Source organism: Narcine bancroftii, chromosome 14, assembly GCF_036971445.1.
Source record: "Narcine bancroftii isolate sNarBan1 chromosome 14, sNarBan1.hap1, whole genome shotgun sequence".
In the NCBI taxonomy this organism is placed as follows: Eukaryota; Metazoa; Chordata; class Chondrichthyes; order Torpediniformes; family Narcinidae; genus Narcine; species Narcine bancroftii.
Genome location: NC_091482.1, coordinates 7,875,292 through 7,894,157, shown reverse-complemented (window position 1 = coordinate 7,894,157; position 18,866 = coordinate 7,875,292). Strand labels below are relative to the sequence as shown.

At 40.3% G+C, this 18,866-nt stretch overlaps 2 protein-coding genes across 10 annotated transcripts in view; one reads left to right on the top strand and one right to left on the bottom strand.

Annotated features, from left to right (window-relative positions):
• LOC138749437 (neurofibromin) overlaps positions 1–18,866 on the top strand; it is a 277,305-nt gene that overhangs the window by 148,010 nt on the left and 110,429 nt on the right. For all 9 annotated transcript variants that reach the window (XM_069910754.1, XM_069910751.1, XM_069910749.1 and 6 more), the window contains 5 exons: positions 2,276–2,434; positions 5,571–5,668; positions 9,041–9,187; positions 9,769–9,915; positions 10,270–10,380. In XM_069910754.1, coding sequence (XP_069766855.1) covers positions 2,276–2,434; positions 5,571–5,668; positions 9,041–9,187; positions 9,769–9,915; positions 10,270–10,380 — 662 coding nt within the window. The remainder of the gene's footprint in view (positions 1–2,275; positions 2,435–5,570; positions 5,669–9,040; positions 9,188–9,768; positions 9,916–10,269; positions 10,381–18,866) is intronic.
• On the bottom strand, positions 12,690–15,987 carry LOC138749961 (oligodendrocyte-myelin glycoprotein-like). The gene is made up of 2 exons (XM_069912058.1): positions 15,863–15,987; positions 12,690–14,869 (listed from the first exon to the last, which is right to left on the bottom strand). The coding sequence occupies exon 2, from the start codon at positions 14,834–14,836 to the stop codon at positions 13,322–13,324; it is 1,515 nt and encodes a 504-aa protein (XP_069768159.1). The 5' UTR covers positions 14,837–14,869; positions 15,863–15,987; the 3' UTR covers positions 12,690–13,321.

Below are 18,866 nucleotides of genomic sequence, written 5' to 3'. Positions count from 1 at the left end.
ACCAATAACCCAAAATACAACTCAGAGGTTTTTCCAAAATTCCAAAGTTTTTTTCAACCTGTGACGTCAGTTTGGCTCTGAAATTTTTTTTGGATAACTGAGGATTTCTGATTGTTTCAGAGATCCTCATTTATCCAAAATTTTTTTGAGATGAGATGATGTTATTTCGGCTTTGAATTTTTTGGATGTGAAGATTTTTGATTTTTTTTTCTCAAATCCTCAATTATCTGAAAATAATTTTCAGAGCCGAACAGACGTCACTTCCAGTTCAAAAATTTTTTTTGGATAATATGATTACGGATAATTGGAGTTGTACTGTATATTCTTAGATTCTGGAAGCCATTTTTATTCTTGCTAAATGCAATCAAATATGTTAAAAATGTCATCACATGGGTATCCTCTTGCAGCAATGGAGCCAGGTGTTTGGACCAAATCCAGTGCAGAACTTTGTGCTTTTTTTAACCACCATAACTTTGGATGATCTGCTGTGCACACCAGTTCAATAAGAATATTTTCTTTTGCATGTGACCTAGTTGCTCAGTTTTGTGGTAATTTCCTATTTCTGCAAGATTTTAGAAAATATTCTCATTGTGGAAGCAAATCTTTATTTATTTTAAATGCAGTTTAAAAAACCTCCCTGTTATCTGGAATTCAAGCAACTGGCAACCTCAAGGAATTGGCAAAAAAAATTGCAGAAAATAATTAGGTAATAAATATTGAGGTTTAAAATTGGGAAGAGTCGCCGTTAGTTTGCTACTCCACACAACATGCCATTTCAAGCAACCGGAAAATTCACCTATCCAGCATCTACTAATCCTCGTAGGTGTCAGATACCGGTGGTTTTTACTGCAGTGAGAAATGTATTGAAGGATGCAGGAGGCAACTGCAACAACTGCTCTGCCTTTCAGGGAGATCATGACTGGCCTATTAACTGTGGGACATTTTCCTGTACTCCACTTTGCTTCCTTCGGTATGTTAAATTATTTTACACCCCCAAAAAAAATCAGCTAAAGCTGTATATGAAGTGTTTAGCCTCTCTAATTTGCTGTGGTACATAACATTATTTCTCTTTTTCCCTTCTGTTGCAAAGATATCTGCATACGTACATTAGAAGCCAAATCGGAGTGAGATTAGTATTATATTGTTGGTTTCTTGGCACACTTGGAGACGTTTTGCATTTTTAACACCTTAAACTCAACACTGCTGTGAGCATGAACACGTTCTCATCCTTCACCTTCTCTATTTTTTCTCTCTGGCAACGACGAAATGCAAGCACAGACTGTTGAAGACCATGGTTTCAAACTTGATTCACATCCATGTTGTCAAAAAGACTGTGTCTTGATGCCTTGAGTAACACGTGTAACTCTTCTGCTTTAGCCATCTGCTCTTGTGATCCCCGTTCATGTTCATTTAGACTTGGGCGAATCCAGTGTCTCTGTACATGACTCGTCCACTCTACTTTTGATAAACTTTTGTGGTTGTTCAAAACGCTGTCTCTTTTTAACTCAGAAAGCATGAGCTTGCTGACCCATGTTGACATTTGGACAAACAGCTCCCTATATTCAAGTTTTCCACCCTCATTTACAATCTCATCAAGTTTTATTCGTTAAATTCACCTTGAATTTAATTACTCCATCTTTAGTAGTTGTATCAGTTGTACAATCCGTCCTTGTGGCATTCCAGGAGCTGGAATACAGTGCTACTAAATCCTAAAATTCCATGGTATCTTAAGGATAAAGATGCATATATTTATTTTCATTTTTCCAAAAAAAGGTCTCTTTTACCTTTCCCCTATTGTTTCTCCCTTAGTGCAACTCCACCTCTACTCCATCAAATCCCACTTCTTTCCTGTAACCCCTGTATAAAAATGTTGAAACTCGATGACGTTTTGAATTAGCAATGCTGGAAAATTTGTTCCTCCTGATATTGGGCAGTGCTTAGTTTTTTTTCAGCATTAGACTTGAATGTGAACAGAATGAGAACTTGGTAAATTAATTTGATCATTTGCCTCATGTTAAAACTAAATCTGAAGACTTGTTTAGAAAAGAAGTGGCTGGTTTTGAAGGCTACATTTTAATCAACCGCATCACATTATCTTTTATGGTGAAGTTCTGAAACCACTTGGATCTCATGTATATATATATTTTTTTTTTATTACTCTGGTTATAAACTGTGCATTTATTCTTTTAAAATGTTCTGTGATGAGAATTAATTAGGTTTTAAATATTACTAACAAGATATTCTGTGTTTGTTTCTGTTCCTTTCTTCCTTGCAGGTTGTCAGCCAACGTTTTCCCCAGAACAGCATCGGTGCAGTAGGAAGTGCTATGTTCTTAAGATTCATCAACCCTGCCATAGTGTCTCCATATGAAGCAGGAATTCTTGATAAGAAGCCTCCACCAAGAATTGAACGGGGATTGAAGTTAATGTCTAAGGTAAAAGTTTTAAGACTTAAGGAATTTCTGAACCCCATTGGAAACTAAGAATTGGTCAAATGAGTGAATCAGACAGACAGAATAAAGTTTATAATCAATCCCTCAAATGCTGAACATTGCACATTCTGTTGGGTAGTGGTGACAAGACTGGAGTTGGAATTAGTGCCCTGAATTGGGGAAGAACTTGCCGATGTTAAATCTCATGAAATCTCTCTCTGACCAGAAACAGATCTTTCTTCCCTGTAACTGGGTCCTGCCGGGTAGATGGAGGTTGTAGGAGTTGGCATGGCAGGTGGGAGGTTGCATTGCCAAGAATTGGCAGCACGTATGGTCAATGTGCATTTAGCCAAGGAGAAGTTAGCTGGGGAAGGATTGCCATGATGACTGTTTAAAGCACATCCTAATCTCCACTTCTTTGCTATGGAGATAGGACCTCATGTCAGGCAGCAAAAAAGGCTTTTTTTTTTTCCCACACCATAAATCACATTAGCCATGATATACACTATTTCTTTTTCACACATATACAGTGACGTTTTCTCCCCCCCCCTTTCCTCCCAAACCACCCCCCCACCCCCCCCTCTCGTCCATTTTAGGTATACAATCTAGGTTGCATTAAGCCAGTCAGACAATGTTGTCATTCAACAAAATTACACCAGAAATTCTACTGAGTCCATTCTTTTCTTTCCTTCTCCTTCCTTCAACTTAGGTACTGTTTGTCCCCGGTAGGTTTTCGCTATTGTATTTAATGTAAGGCTCCTATACTTGTTCGAATATTTCAATCTTATTTCTTAACCAATATGTTATTTTTTTTAATGGAATACATTTATTCATTTAAATTTGGTAGTTTCTTCCTTTTAATTTGGTTATGTATTCCATTAATATTTAAAGACATATAGTTCAGCGTAGCCCTTTTATATTTTGTTTATCTTCTCTTTCCGTTTTTCCATCATTACCTTTCCTCCTTTTCCATTTCTGTTTTCTTATTTTCAACTCTTTATAAGACAACATTCCTACAACATCTAACATTTTCCTTATTCTCCTATTTCTATCTTATTTATCCCCAATCTCCCCTTCCCCTCCTGAGTTGTCCTTTATCCCTTGTCGGACAACCACATCTCCCCTCTCCATTTGGATTTGCGAATCCACTCGCAAGCGTCAACTGATTTTGCAGTGACCGCTATTTCCCCCCACCCCGCCTCCCCCAGAAAAGATTTCACTTTTCATATGTCACAAAGGTCACTCTTTTAATTCCCTCCTTATTCTCTCTATTCCATTACCTTCCCTTATTAATTCTTGTCTATACTATCTATATTTTCCTCTAAGTACAGATACATTCATGTATGCTCATTGTCTCTATTCACTCTTATACCTCTTTACCCGCATACATATCAATCGTGATCATTTTTACTCTCATTACCCGTCTTCATCCCTCAGTCTATTTTTGTATTTACCCACATACATATCAATCGTGATCATTTTAACTCTCATTACCCGTCTTCCTCCCTCAGTCTATTTTTGTAATTGTTCTGCAAATTTTCGTGCTTCTTCTGGATCCGAGAATAGTCTGTTTTGTTGTCCTGGAATAAATATTTTCAATACCGCTGGATGCTTTAGTATAAATTTATACCCTTTCTTCCATAAAATCGCCTTTGCTGTATTGAACTCTTTTCTCTTCTTTAGGAGTTCAAAACTTATATCTGGATAAATGAAGATTTTTTGCCCTTTGTACTCCAGTGGCTTGTTGCCCTCTCTTACTTTTTCCATTGTCTTCTCCAGTACCTTTTCTCTTGTAGTATATCTTAGGAATTTTACTACAATAGATCTTGGTTTTTGTTGTGGTTGTGGTTTAGAGGCCAATACTCTATGTGCCCTTTCTATTTCCATTTCTTGCTGTAGTTCTGGACATCCTAGGGTCTTAGGGATCCACTCTTTTATAAACTCCCTCATATTCTTGCCTTCTTCATCTTCCTTAAGGCCCACTATCTTTATGTTATTTCTTCTGTTATGGTTTTCCATTGTATCTATTTTTTGCGCTAGTAGTTCTTGTGTCTCTTTAGTTTTTTTATTAGATTTCTCCAATTTCTTTTTTAAGTCTTCTACCTCCATTTCTGCTGCTACTGCCCGCTCTTCCATCTTGTCCATTTTTTTCCCCATTTCTGTTAAGGTCATCTCCATTTTATTTATTTTCTCTTCTGTGTTGTTTATTCTTTTTCTTAAATCCTTAAATTCCTGTGTTTGCCATTCTTTAAATGACTCCATGTATCCTTTAATAAGAGCAAGTATATCCTTTACCTTGCCTATCTTTTCTTCTTCTATTTCCCCATACTCTTCCTCTTCTTCTTCCTCTGGGTTGGCCATCTGTTGTTTCTTTGTTGCCCTTTCCTCCTCTTCTTTCTTGTTTCTATTGTCTTCTGTGGTCTCTTCTTGCTGCAGGTGTTCTGCAGCTGTCGTTGCCGGCTGTGGAGATCGACTCCCCAGCTGGTCCCCCCTCCCGTCGGTGTGTTTTTTTTCATTCGCATCGCGCATGCGCGAAGTATCGCGCATGCGCGGTTGCGCACTTTTACTCGGCTCAGCGAGCCATTTTTGTAGTCCATTATTTACCGACCTGAGGGAGCAGGTTTCTCTCTCCGCAGCGGGCCTCTTCGGACAGGTAAGGCCTTCACCTTTTTCCTCCTTTGTCTTCTCTTCCTCTCTTCTTGCCGTTGCTTTCGATTTTTCTTTTTTTGTCGCCATCTTCTTTCCACCTTTATACTCACTTTTCTGTAACTTTTATTTCTGTGCCTTTGTGTTTTCTCTTGTTTTTCGCGACTTTTCTGGAGAGGGCTGGAGTTCACCGTCCGGCCACTACTCCATCACGTGACTCCTCCAGCAAAAAAGGCTTTTGAGGTGCTGAAGATGGAGAGAGAAGTAAGGAGGAATAAAAGGGTTTTAACATGTGACTTCGCTGGAGAATAAAGTACTTGGAACCCCTAACACTGAACTTTTGGGAATGCTAAATTTTAAGTCCGATCCATTCGTGTCCCCTTGGTTGATCTTTAATGTAGATTTTGAAAAGACAAAAAAAAAGGATAATTTTGTGGTTGTCCTGTGTTAGAATCATAAATCGTAAGCATTGTGAATTCTACTTTTTAACTAGATTCTACAAAGTATTGCGAATCATGTCCTGTTTACAAAGGAAGAACATATGAGGCCATTCAATGATTTCGTTAAGAATAACTTTGATGCAGCCCGCAGGTATCTATAAATTCCTAAATTTATGTGAATTTATTTAAAATGTATTTTTAAATTAATAATTTATTTTTATTCTGCTTGAAATATGATATTATGAAATTGCAAAGATGTATTTTGCAGGTGTTGCAAGTGTTATTACAGTGAGTAATTGAGATTTAATTCTTTATTTTAAATCATGGGGAAATACAAAAGGGAATTTCTCCAAAATTGATATTTTTGCCTAATTCCACCCTTTTGTTCAGCTTCATTAGTTTAAAGGAATGTGTTGACGCGCCGGATGGACAACTCCTGTTTCTGATGTGTTCTCTTCGGGGACACTGCTGCCACTAGTCTCTGCAGATACCCGCACAGCTCAGCGCACAATGTGGGAAGTGACCCAATGCAAAGCTGCTTCCTGCAGCAGGGTAAGGCCAGGAGGCCCACAGCTCTGCTCCTTTGTATCCCATCCTCCGCTCCCATCTTTCCAGTGGCCAACAAGATAGGGGGAAGTGACAGATGGGAGCAGAGGGTTGGGTTTGGACCGGTCTAATCGCTGCACTTCCTGGTGCTGACTCTCCATCTGGTGACCCATGACCACTGACAGGTCCACTGCATCTGCCAGCTCTGTCTTTGGCACCTGGATGAGGTCCTCTTTGGGGGCTTCCTCTCCAGCCTCTCCTCCCCACCTCTGTCATCTTGCTTCTCCCCTCCACCCCCGCCAAAATGCCTTGGACAGACACCCAATCTCTGGGGCAGGCCATGCCTTATCGAAGCTCTCCTGGCCCAACCCAGCTTTCCAACCTCTGTGGCTGCTCCTGGCAGAGGTCCTTCAGCTTTGCCCGACCCTCCTACCGCATAACCCACGCTGGCGGCACTCTGCTGTGGAGTGGCCTGGCCCGAGTGATGAGAACCTGACTCTGGCATGTGCTTCTGTCTCCGCTCTTTGGCAGGGGCTGTTCTAACAGTACCCACTCCCTCTTTCCTCTCCTTGTCACATCACCCAAACTGTGACCATTCTGGAACTCTCTGGTCTGGCTACAAGGATTCAGTGTGTCCCAGGGTGGTTTCGGCAGTGCTGGTATCTCCTCCGGCCAACATATTTTCGCGAGCCACATATTAAACATCAAAGGCCACATGTGGCTTGCATGCTGCAGTTTAGCCATCACTGAGCTAGGTGGATTAAGGAGAGATTGTTAAAAGAAATGCAATCAACAATTCAGGAGAACCTTTTTTATCCAGAGAATGATTCAAAGGTGGAGTGATGTACTGTGGGGTGCAGTTGAGATGAACAAAAGTGTTGCATTAGTATGTTGTTGGAGTCCCTGCAGAGCTTAAATATGAAGATAGACCTGAAAATACTTTGTAGGAAAGGAACCAACTTTCTTTTAATCTTGTTGCTCAACTCAAATGGATAGATTTCCAAGTCGGTGTTGAGAAACAAGTTTTTTTTTAAAATTTTTTATTTTTCACACTATGAACCATACTGACCAAAATACACACAAACATTTCCCTCTTGAATATACACAGTGTCATTTTCTCCCCTTTTCCCCCTCCCTCCTTCACCCCCATTCCCCACCCACTCATCGTTCAACCTATTTGATACATTAAACCCATTAAACAATGTCATCATACAATGAAAATAAACAAGAAATTTGTGTCTTCTACTTTTACACACTGGATCAGTTCATTTCGTCTTCTTCTCCTTCTGTCATTTTAGGCGGTGGAGGTCCGCGGTAGGACTTCTCTGTTGTGTTCCAAATTTGTTCAAATACTGTGATGTTATTTCTTAAATTATATGTTATTTTTTCCAATGGAATACATTTATCCATTTCTATGTACCATTGCTGTATTCTCAGGCTATCTTCTGATTTCCAGGTTGACATGATACATTTTTTTTGCTACAGCTAAGGCTATCATAATAAATCTTTTTTGTGCTCCATCCAAATCGAGTTCAAGTTCTTTACTTCTTATATTACTTAGAAGAAAAATCTCTGGATTTTTTGGTATGTTGCTTTTTGTGATTTTATTTAATACCTGGTTTAGATCTTCCCAAAACTTTTCCACTTTCTCACATGTCCAAATTGCATGTACTGTTGATCCCGTTTCCTTCTTACAGTGAAAACATCTGTCTGATACTGTTGGGTCCCATTTATTTAATTTTTGGGGCGTGGTGTATAGCCTGTGTAACCAATTACAATTAAGATACCTATCAGATTTTTATCAAACAAGGGAAAAACCAGATTGGACCAGATTAGAGCTAGATAAAAGAGGGGAGAAGGTACCTGAACATATACTATATAAGTGGGATGAAAAGCTGGTGCAACATAGGAATTCACCAGTACTGCACCATCTGCTCAACATTTGGAAGAAGATTCACGTAGAAAGGAATAAAACAAATGATCAACTACCAAAATTAATATTGCCGCAAAATCAACTAATCCCTTTCACAATAGATAACCTTTCCTTTAGAGAATGGGAGAGAAAAGGGATCAAAAGAATAGAAAATTGTTTTTTGGGAAATAAATTATTATCTTTTGAACAAACGAAGTGCAAATATGGTAGAACTCACGATACAATGTTTGCATACCACCAACTGAAAACCTACTTGAAGGACAAATTGGGAAGCAGACTGAGGTTACCAGAAGGAAGCAATTTTGAATATGTGATTACAGACACAATAATTAAAAGATTTATAACAAACATGTACATCAAACTGCAAGAGAAAGGGAACGAGGAAGCAAACGGTAAACCTAAACAAAAATGGGAACAAGATCTAAACATAAAGATAAAGAATGAAACATGGGAGAAGCTATGCTCTGGAACTATGAGAAATACAATAAACACGAGGTTACGCATGATACAATATAACTGGATACACAGGCTATACATCACACCTCAAAAGTTAAATAAATGGGACCCAACATTATCAGACAGATGTTTTCGCTGTAAGAAGGAAACGGGAACAACAATTCATGCAATATGGACATGTGAGGAAAGTGAAAAAATTTTGGGAAGATCTAAACCAGGTATTAAATAAAATTACAAAAAGAGAAAGAAGTTTCTGGTGTTGTGTATTATCTTCTGAATTTGTGTGTAATTTCCAAAAATGGAAAAATTAGACAAAAGTTGAAAGCTCAGTTAATTTGCTTCATTTGGACAGGAATTTTTTTCACATGTACAAAGCAAAAACCCTGGGTCACATTAATTAGTTGAAAGTGGGTTTGTTGTAGATCGTCCGTGGTGAGTAAAAGAATACTTTATGTGGCCGGCCTGTTGTTGAGAATCTTTGTGCATAATTTGTCTGTTTAGGATTGCTTTAATGTAATGCTGTAAGAAATATAAAATGCATATTTTTCATTCTCCTTGCCTGTTCTTCCCTCACTGGTTCTCTCAAAGATTTTTTCTGGACATTGCATCTGACTGCCCAGCCAGTGACACAGTCAATCACAGTCTTTCGTTCATCAGTGATGGGAACGTTCTTGCTTTGCACAGGCTACTGTGGAACAATCAGGAGAAAATAGGGCAGTACCTCTCCAGTAACCGGTACGTGCAGTGTCTGTTTAAGCATGCAATGTTGTAATTAGTGCTGTCTCATGGCAGGAGGCTACTGTCAGCTTGCAATTACGTTGGAGTTATAATTGAAAAAATTCCAAAGGAAATTTGCTCAGTTGTGCAATATAACATCTTAATTATAATAAAATTAATACAATCCATGAAATGTGGCACATTAAATATTTTATAGTAACCTATTATTGTGGCGGCATGATTAGCGCACAGATTCAAATCTGGTGCTGTCTGTAGTGAGTCTGTACATTCTCCCTCTGACTGCATGGATTTCCTCTGGGTGCTCCCACCTTCCAAAAACATGCAGGGGTTTTGGGTCATTTGGATCTAATTGGGGCAGCACAGGGTCATGGGTTGGAAGGGTCTGTGACTATGTTGTATGTCTAAACTTAAATATTCATGAACAGTTGGTATGTGTGATAAAAGGTGAACTGTTATTTTGATGAGATACATTGCAGTCATCCAAGTCAGTGAATCTTTTGTCCAAAACTGAATGTAATTTAACATTGATTTTTTGTTTAAAAAAAATACAAAAGATTGCTTTCATTTCATGACCTCAGGGACCACAAGGCAGTTGGGAGAAGACCATTTGACAAGATGGCTACCTTGCTAGCCTACCTGGGCCCTCCTGAGCACAAACCTGTGGCTGACACACACTGGTCCAGCCTGAACCTCACCAGCTCCAAATTTGAGGAATTTATGACCAGGTAGGAAACTACAAATGTAATTTACAGAAGCATAAGATTTTATTATTGAATTTTTTTTGATCGCTGATTAAATTTCCGGGTGTCAACACTTTGAAGCTTCCTCCCCTCTCCATTGCTGTCCTCGATGAGGGCTGCTTCAGTGCCTTCTTTGACTAAATGGCTTAGTATAGCTCTGGATGATATAGCTCAAAGTGATCATGCAGTGCTTTCGCCCTATCGGCAGATGTAAACTTTTGCATGTGATCTGAGGAATTATAATTGTGATTGGAAGCATGTTTCCCTCACTCAAGTCTTAAACGTATGCAGCACAGGTATTTTCAGGACTCCAGTTATAATTAAACATTTTTTTTCCAGGCATCAAGTACATGAAAAGGAAGAGTTTAAAGCTTTGAAAACACTTAACATCTTTTATCAGGCTGGAACGTCAAAGGCGGGGAATCCCGTGTTCTACTATATTGCCAGAAGGTTGGACAATTTGTTTGCTTTTTGCTCCTGTTGCAATGATTGAACATCTGTGGGGTGTGTACGTGTGATGTTAGCCAGTCAACAGTATTTTTAATGTAGTTGAATGTGATTTTAATCAGATCAAGTATGATTGACCAGTTTTGATTAGGCATGCTACAAAATGGATTATTTGTACTGTTGATCCTTGCTGTTTGCTCAAAGAGCATTGCTGTGCACACAGACATTTTGCAGGGTTTACTCTCTTTTATAATCATCCATGAAACCTTTATGATACATGAATTTACCATTCTCCATCATGAGACTATTCCCAGAGTGTTGCTGAATTATCTCCAATTTAAAAGCCGCCTAGCATTCAGTTACAGTTAAGCTTGCAAAACTTGAATTCCAGTTTAGCTGCTCTGTTCGTGTGTTCATACAGGAGGGAAACAGTCCCTTTAGTCCACCAAATGCCCGCCAACTATCACGTGCCCTTTACACTAGTTCCCTTCTCCTATTCTGCACATTGTGGGAACAATTTACAAAAGCCAATTTACCTAATAACTTCCATGTTTTTGGGAGGAAACTGGAAGCAACCCATCTGGTCAACGTGCAAACTCCACATAGAGAGCATCAGAGGTCAGGACTGAATCTGGGTCTCTGAAGCAATATGTCAACCCATGGAATTGAAATAGTCCCTTAAGCTGTTTTCCAGATGCTTTCCCATTGATACCTGCACCACTTGCCCTGGCTCAGTCCTCCAGAACCAAATCCTTGTACCAAAAAGAAAATTCTCCAGAACACTTTTCAGAAACCTTTTCCCTGTGTGCAATCCCACCCATTTCCCCCATCATTACCGTATGATTTTTGCACTTCTCTGCAATTTTGCTCCAAGAGAGCGTCTTGGACCCTCCCATATATTACCAATGTTTCAAATAATTCTCAGCACAATTGAAGTTGTTTCTTTGAAATACATTTTCTATTCTTGAATATTGTCCAGCATTGTAAAATTCTCTTCAGTGAATACTGCCAGTCTTCATTTTTCCTGAGTATTTTTTCTGTCCAGGATTGTTTAGCGTCCATTCCGACACTTAATAATGAGTCAGTTATTGTAACCCAATATGGCATGTGGCACTTGCAGCTCTTCACCCTTCTTTGGTACACGTATGTCAGTGCGTCATGGATTATCTCATGTTTTCTTTTTAAATTTAGACATACAGCATGGTAACAAGCCATTTTGGCCGCCCAATTAACCTACAATCACCGGTACATTTTTCAAGGGTGGGAGGAAACCAGAGCATCCAGAAAACCAAGCAAGATACGGGGAGAATGTACCAACTCCTTATAGACAGCATGGGATTTGAACCTCTGCTCCAATCGCTGGCGCTGTAACAGCGTTGCGCTAACCATGTCACCCTCTCTGCTTTGGTATTAAAACTTTCTTCCATTTCTGGTGCTATTTATCTCTTTCAACCTTTTTTCCCCCATTTACGTGCTGCACTCCCCTGCCAAATAAGCATAAATCTCTCCCCAAAATGCTAGGAAGCCTTCCCATGAAGACATTAGGTCTACTGAGGTGTGAACCATCCCCACCAAAACTAGTACCAGTTCCCCAGGAGCCTCCTGTCCTCCCGTGTCACCACTGCTATCGCACTGTGCTGACCTCCTCTTTCTATTCCCCCTGCTTGTGTGGCATGGAGCAACCTGCAGGCTACTGCCAATTAGATTCTGCAACTTGACTTGAAGGTGCGCCTTTTTTTTTACACAGAGGCTGTAGAAAGTGGTACAATTAAAACATCTAAAAACCTTTAGACAGGATTGTGGATAGGAAAAGTTAGAAGAGATATGGGCCAAACTCGGGCAAATAGGACTAGCATAAGTGGGTAACGTGGACAGCGTCAATAATTTGGGCCGCAGGGTTGGTTTCCATGCTGTAAAATTTAATGACCCTGTAATTGTGTGTGTGTGTGTCAGCCTGGTAGCCACTTGAGCCTGTTCTATCATTCAGTAAGATTAAACCTCCTTCTTCTTACCTGATGGAACTCCATTTCCCCAAGTATCCATAAATCGAATGATGTAATTGATGACTGAGAATCCACAATTTATGAGGGAGAGAATTCCAAAGATTTATAACTCGTCGTAAAATGTATTTTTCTGTATTTTATTTCTAAATAACCGTGTTACATTCTAATTCTTTGGTCTTCCACATCCATAATTTATGAATAATATATTCTTTAATACATGAATTCAACAGACCTTGAAAGATTAAGCATTTTATTTGTTTTTAGTGTATTATATTGCAATTCATATTTACAAAATAATTTAATAGTCACATGCATCCACTGACATAAGAAGAAAACGAGAGTAAAATTTGTACAATACAAATTGAGATCGTGGGCCAGTTAAACATTTTGGGTGGATCAGAACTGTTTTATTAAAATTATTGAAATATTTCCAAGAGTTTAATTTTGCAGAAAAGTTGGAATTCTGAATTGTGTTGGGCAAAATAACACTTTATTCAAAGCTGAAGGCATTCAGTGAGTTCCACTACTTCCTTGTCGTTAGAGTGCTTTCAATAACTTGCTGGTGTGTTCTTTTAGCTGTCCACTGACAGCCAAAAGAGGATGTTGGGGGTGGCTTGCCAATCCATCTTTCAAAGATCTCAAGGCGCTTGTGCTTCATGTGTGAGCCTGCGGAGACACAAGGGCCAGTCAGGGCTTGCATCAGAACATTATCCTGTCCAAATTGGACGTTCATTGGATGTCCAAGGGAGCTCGGGGCGAAAGTTATTCTTTTCTGCTTGTGGGTGAAAGGTGCCAACCTTGAACTGGCCTGAGACCAGACTTGACCATTGTGTCCCATGAGAGCCATCTTAGGAGATGGTACTATTTCATTCCCTTAACAAAATATTGTTAATCGAAGAGATGACTGACACCAGTGGTTGACTCCAAGTTTATTTAAGTGTTTAAGCAAAGAGCAGTGCCAACATGATCAGAACCATGAAGCAGGTTATCCCCAAACAAGTGTGTACTTTTGAAGTTGCATTTTGAGTAGCCACAATTTGGTTTGTCGTGCTTGATGTTCCAATGGTTCCTTTGACCTTTAGCTGAGTGGTCATACTGGAAGAAGCAACCTGAAATGGACTTGAGGTACTTTCAATGGCACTGCGAGAAGTGGTTGCTGGGGTTAAGCCTGACTCAGAGACCATTGAGATTTCAATGGAAGCAGATGACGTGTGACTTGCCTTGGATGTTGACTCAGAAGTTTGCGGTGTTGTAAATCTGCTGGTCTGGTTGTTCATGCCTGTACTTGACATGTTGATAATTGCAATGGACCTGGTTACATCTGTGCTGTTGGAGGTGAATTCAGGAGTTGAAATGGGCATTGTAGTTGATGAAGGCCTCTTTGTTGTACCACCAGTAATACTAACCAATTTGTTTGAACTTGCAGTGCTTGTTGTTTGCAAGGTGAAATATTCAGTCGGTATATGTGATGTCGAGCCACCAATGAAGCTTTGTGCTGTTGAATGTAAACTAGAAGAAAATGAATCTGAAGAGGGTGAAGTATCAGTTTTCTGACTTTCCAAGGAGTCAGGAGTGCTGTCTTCATAGCTTTGGTGCCTGGTACTTGTCACTGTTCCAACACGAGACTGATAACTTATTAAAGTTGAACGAACAGTTGTTTGCATACTTGTACTGGAGACACATCTTTGACCATGTTCCTTTTTTTCTGTGCATGGACATCCAAGAACAGTAGGTACAGTTTGTAACCACGTCAACAGGTATGCATTTTTTTTGCCATTGCAGTTCCAATTATTTCCGTACAGAGAAATCAACTGCAAACCGGTGAGCTGACCAAAAGTACCACTTGGAATAACTTGTAAGCGATTGTTGTTCAAGTACAATTTTGAAAGGCTGCTTTGATGAAAAGTATCTGGAAGAATATTGTTCAGGTTGTTGTGTGACAAATCTAAAGTATTCAAGTTGTTGGGCATGTTGGTTGGGGCTGTCCAGAATTTGTTTCCACTGAAGTTGAGGAACTTCAGGTTACTTAATGTATTGTTAATTAAAACAGCCCTTTCAATCGAGTTGTTGGACACATCCAGCTTTTTTAGGTTCCACTGAAAGACGGTGTCATTCTTTTGAAGGACTTTGATTTGATTATTTGATGCATAAATTTCCCACAGTGCCAATGGCAGCTGCCTTGGCATGTTTCTGAGCAGGTTTTTGGAGATGTCCAGTTCCCTCAGATTGATGAATCCAGTCAGCATGTTGTCAAGACTTTTAATGGCGTTATGGGACAAATTGAGGAATATTACGTTGCTCTGGATGTCGTGGGGAAGTACTGTTAAGTTTCTGCCTGAGCAATCTACGTACCTTTTGTTTTGTGAGCATGAACACTCCAAAGGGCAGGTGGCGATGGTTGAAGTCAGGATGGTTAAAAAAGCCAAAAGGCATCCAGTTATCGTGGAGTATCCCATTGTTTGTCCTCCAATGAAGAACAATAGTTTCCCCTGTGGAACAAGAAAGAATTATACCTGTCACTGACAATAATTGTTAAAAGTATCTGATTTTTCATCACTGACTTTCCACTCTGGCTGAGCACCTTTTGTCTGCTTTCCCCAAAGTAAAAATCTGAACGTTTCCCTGTGACCATCATGCTCCACCAGCCAACCTCGCAATGCGTCCACCCCTACTACCCCAAAGCAAAAATACTCTGACCTCAACCCTGATAAGATCTTTTAATGAAATGCCTTGGCTGACAAGACAATTGCAAAGTCATGCCTTGCATTCTAATACTCCTGTGGCACTGCTCCAGTGTGCTGTTACTGAATGCTGTAGCCTGTCTTTGTTTAAGAGCTAAATTTCTGAATAGTCCATTGTTGTCGCTTGTATTAAAACAACTAGACACCGAAATGCTTTGAGATGATTAACATACAATGATTGTGTGATTTATGTTTATAATTCTTCCACAAAAGGACAATCCGAATGAAAGAAAAAATTGACCTTGTTTTTTTAAAAGCATTACAATTTTAGCAAAGATATTTGGATAAGGCACTGCAGTATTCCTATACAAGAAGGGCTATGTGTTATAATTATTCAATCAGTGCCAAGCTGCCAGTGTAATAAACATCCACTCAGTTTTGATCGTATTCCTCCTTTCAGTTTTTTTGAAAAATGCAATAAATACTTATTTTTGTTAGAAGAGGTGGCAAGAAATCCAAAGAAAGGCAATTTTGTCTAATGCCTTGGATACCGTATTCACAAACACTGCATAATAATCCATTTTAGCTGGTCTTAACAAATTTCTTTTTCCTCTGCAGTCTTTAGAAAATGGTGCAAATTAAACAAAAACGCGCGCACACACACACACACACACACACACACACACACACACACACACACACACACACACACACACACACACACACACACACACACACACACACACACACACACACACACAAAAACAAGCCAAGCCCTGCCAAAAATGATAGTGGACTTACCAAAACCGTTCCGTCCAGGAAGATGTGTGTTGCTCTCGATGCAGATGTTGACTCCGAGGCAGTTGCTGACAGATGAACTATTTATACTCATTTTGAAAAGACGTAGGGATCTTTGGAGGAAGCATTCTGCCCTTTTCTGAGTTTAATCTAAATTACGTATTATTGACAATATGACCTCATTTCTGAGACACCTCCCCATATTGTGTATGACACAAATTAATGCATTATTTCAGTGGCATTACGAGGGGCAGACTGCCAGGTTGTTACATATCTATTGTGAATGTAGCAGTGAAAAATGTAGTTGTTGATGCAATGGGAAATGTTAAGTTTCAGTCTGTTCAAGATGACTGATTTGCAGTTTATTTCGAAAAACTGATGGAAAAGCAGAATGTGATGCTATTTTTTTTTTAAAAATTACGTGTCGCCAAAATATCTCTTTAAGTGGCTGGTCATTAATAAGAAGCTTATTTCGAGGAGTTTAGGATTAGATTCCAACTAATTTGTTGGACACCTTGTTCCCTCCTTTATGTATCTTCCCTGCGAATTTGAAAGACTCCACACAAGATAAATGCAGAACTATCAGTGCAAAGGGCGGACTTTCAAATTAAAAAAAAATCTAGGAATGCCGATTCCTAGTCTTTATTTATTTATTTACTGTTTCTAACACAGTAGAAACTGATTCTAGCCATTGAGACCAGTACCGCCCAATTAACTACAAACTCTAATGTTTTGGAGGGCGGGAGGAAAACCAGAACACCAGGAGGAAATGCATGTTGACACAAGGTCAACATTAAAAACTTCTTCCATTTAGCGCTGGATTTGAACATGGGTCACTGGTGTCTGTAACTACGTTTTGCTAAATGTGCTGCTGTTCGGGGACAGGAGCTGAGAAGTGTTATTTTGTGTTGATGGGTGGTAGAATTACAGTTTGGCATCTTGTGTGAGATTTCTGATTTGTAATTTGGTGAGAATGCAACTTTATCATTGCCGTTTGAATTGGTTGTGATTTATGTGCATGAAGAGGAGAAGGTCTCCATTTTATTAACAATTTATAGTTGCAGATAATGAGGATTGAAGGCACCAAATAAATGTTAGCACGGGGTTTGAAGATGCAGTGTTTGTACAAGTTTTCACCGACAGACCTGTCAAATTGGGAAACACAGGAGATAACAGATGCTGTAGTCTAAAGCTAAACACAATCTGCTGGAGGAACTCTGGGTCAGTGGGAGAGAAAGAACAGTCAACATCTCGAGTTGAAACCCTTTATCGAGACTGGTTAAATGTAGCAAAGAGGGCTGAGTGGGAGAGGTGGGGGTCGGACGTCCAGTATGGGATTAGTGAACCAGGTGGAGGTGAAATGTGATGGACAGAAGCAGATGCCAGTCAGAAGAAGAGAGTGAGGCAAATCAGTCAGGTGGAGGAAGGCGAGTTGTATAGGGTGGAGGGGGTGATAAGAACTTCTCCCACATATTGTGAAACCCGTTCACCACTCTCAAAACTACAAATAGTTCAAAAGAAGAGGTTAATATCCAGTATAATTTGGAGCGGTGAGAAGCAAATTCTCCTCTGACACTGGCTCCATAGCTCAGTATTGGTCTTTCAAACCAGGGGTTGCAAGTTTGTTCCTCACTGGGGCCTCATTTCTGTGAAGGGCAGTGGACAAAGGGGTAACCCTTTGTCTTCTTTATGGTAGACAAAGTTAAAGAATTTCATGTGCGTTACATTCTAAATGTGACAATAATGTAACCTTTACCTTTATGTCACAAGGATTTGTGACTGTGCTCTGCCCTGAATATTGAATAGAGACCCAACATTTTTCTCAGCTCCTCTGAAAATACCTGTCCTCTTAATAGAAAATCTTCACCACCCCCTGTTGCCTTTCCTCTAGCGCACACGTCAAACTCTGGCCCGTGGGCCAAATTTGGCCCGCGATATAATTATATTTGGCCCGCAAGATCATATTAAATATATATTAGAGTTGGCCCGCTGGCCGCCGCACCAGTATAGCGCATGCACACTGAAGGTGAAAATGAAGACGCCGGAGGTGTGGAGGGATCTCAGAGTCCCGAATCCCGGTGATCGGAGCGCCGCACTCAGCCCGCCCGGCTCCCGGACACACAGACGCGGCTGGAGTTGGGGACCATCCTCGCTGGGTCTGCGCTTCAGCGGCGACGCCGGTCCGAATGTCTCGTTGGCGATGCCTTCCCCCTCGCTCCGAGCGCGGCGGACCCTGCCTCCTGCTCCTTTTGTTGGAGACAAGCCCAGCGCCGTGAGATCGCAGTTTAATCCCTCTCCAACCATGGGAGGGGGGTGGGAGCAACGCGCTCTTCTCAGCCAATTCCTCCACCGCCCCGGACGCCGGCATTTCAACGGGGGGTTTGGGTGCCTTCGTCAGGTGATCGACCTGTTGGTCCAAGACAAGGGGAGAACGTACAAACTCCACACAGACAGCACCTGAACTCGGGTGAACGTGGAGCTGCGACCCCACATTCCACATCAGGACTGTGTGTAAGATTGGGAGCAGTGAGACGGAAGCTTATTTTGTTCCTGTGATTTAAGCCTTTCTTGGGGTTGGGGGGGGGGTCCTTCTCTGACCACTTGCCTAACAATTAACCTAATCAGATGTGGAGTTACCACAATACAACAGTTCTCAACCTTTTTCTTTCCACTCGCGTCCCTGTGCCATTGGTGCTCTGTGATTAGTAAGGGATTGCTTAAGGTGGTCTGTGGGTGGGAAAAAAAAGTTTGAAGACCACTGCTTTAATCATCCCTCATTGACTCGTCATGTGCACGGTTTCAGAACGCTAAAGGAAATGGGCCAATGACAATGAAAGAGTTTATCCAAAACTGTTATTAAACATTTATTTTAATAAGAAAAAGTTTAACATTACATGTGTTGAAAGAAGAGAAAACATGCAGATGTTGTTGAAAATTTTCAATAAATATTTAGTTCGGCCCTCGACTTAGTCCAAGTTTTTAATTTTGGCCCTCCGTGAATTTGAGT

Coding starts and splice junctions, on each gene's coding strand:
- LOC138749961 (XM_069912058.1), bottom strand. CDS start 14,836: ATGGGATACTCCACGATAACTGGATGCCTTTTGGCTTTTTTAACCATC.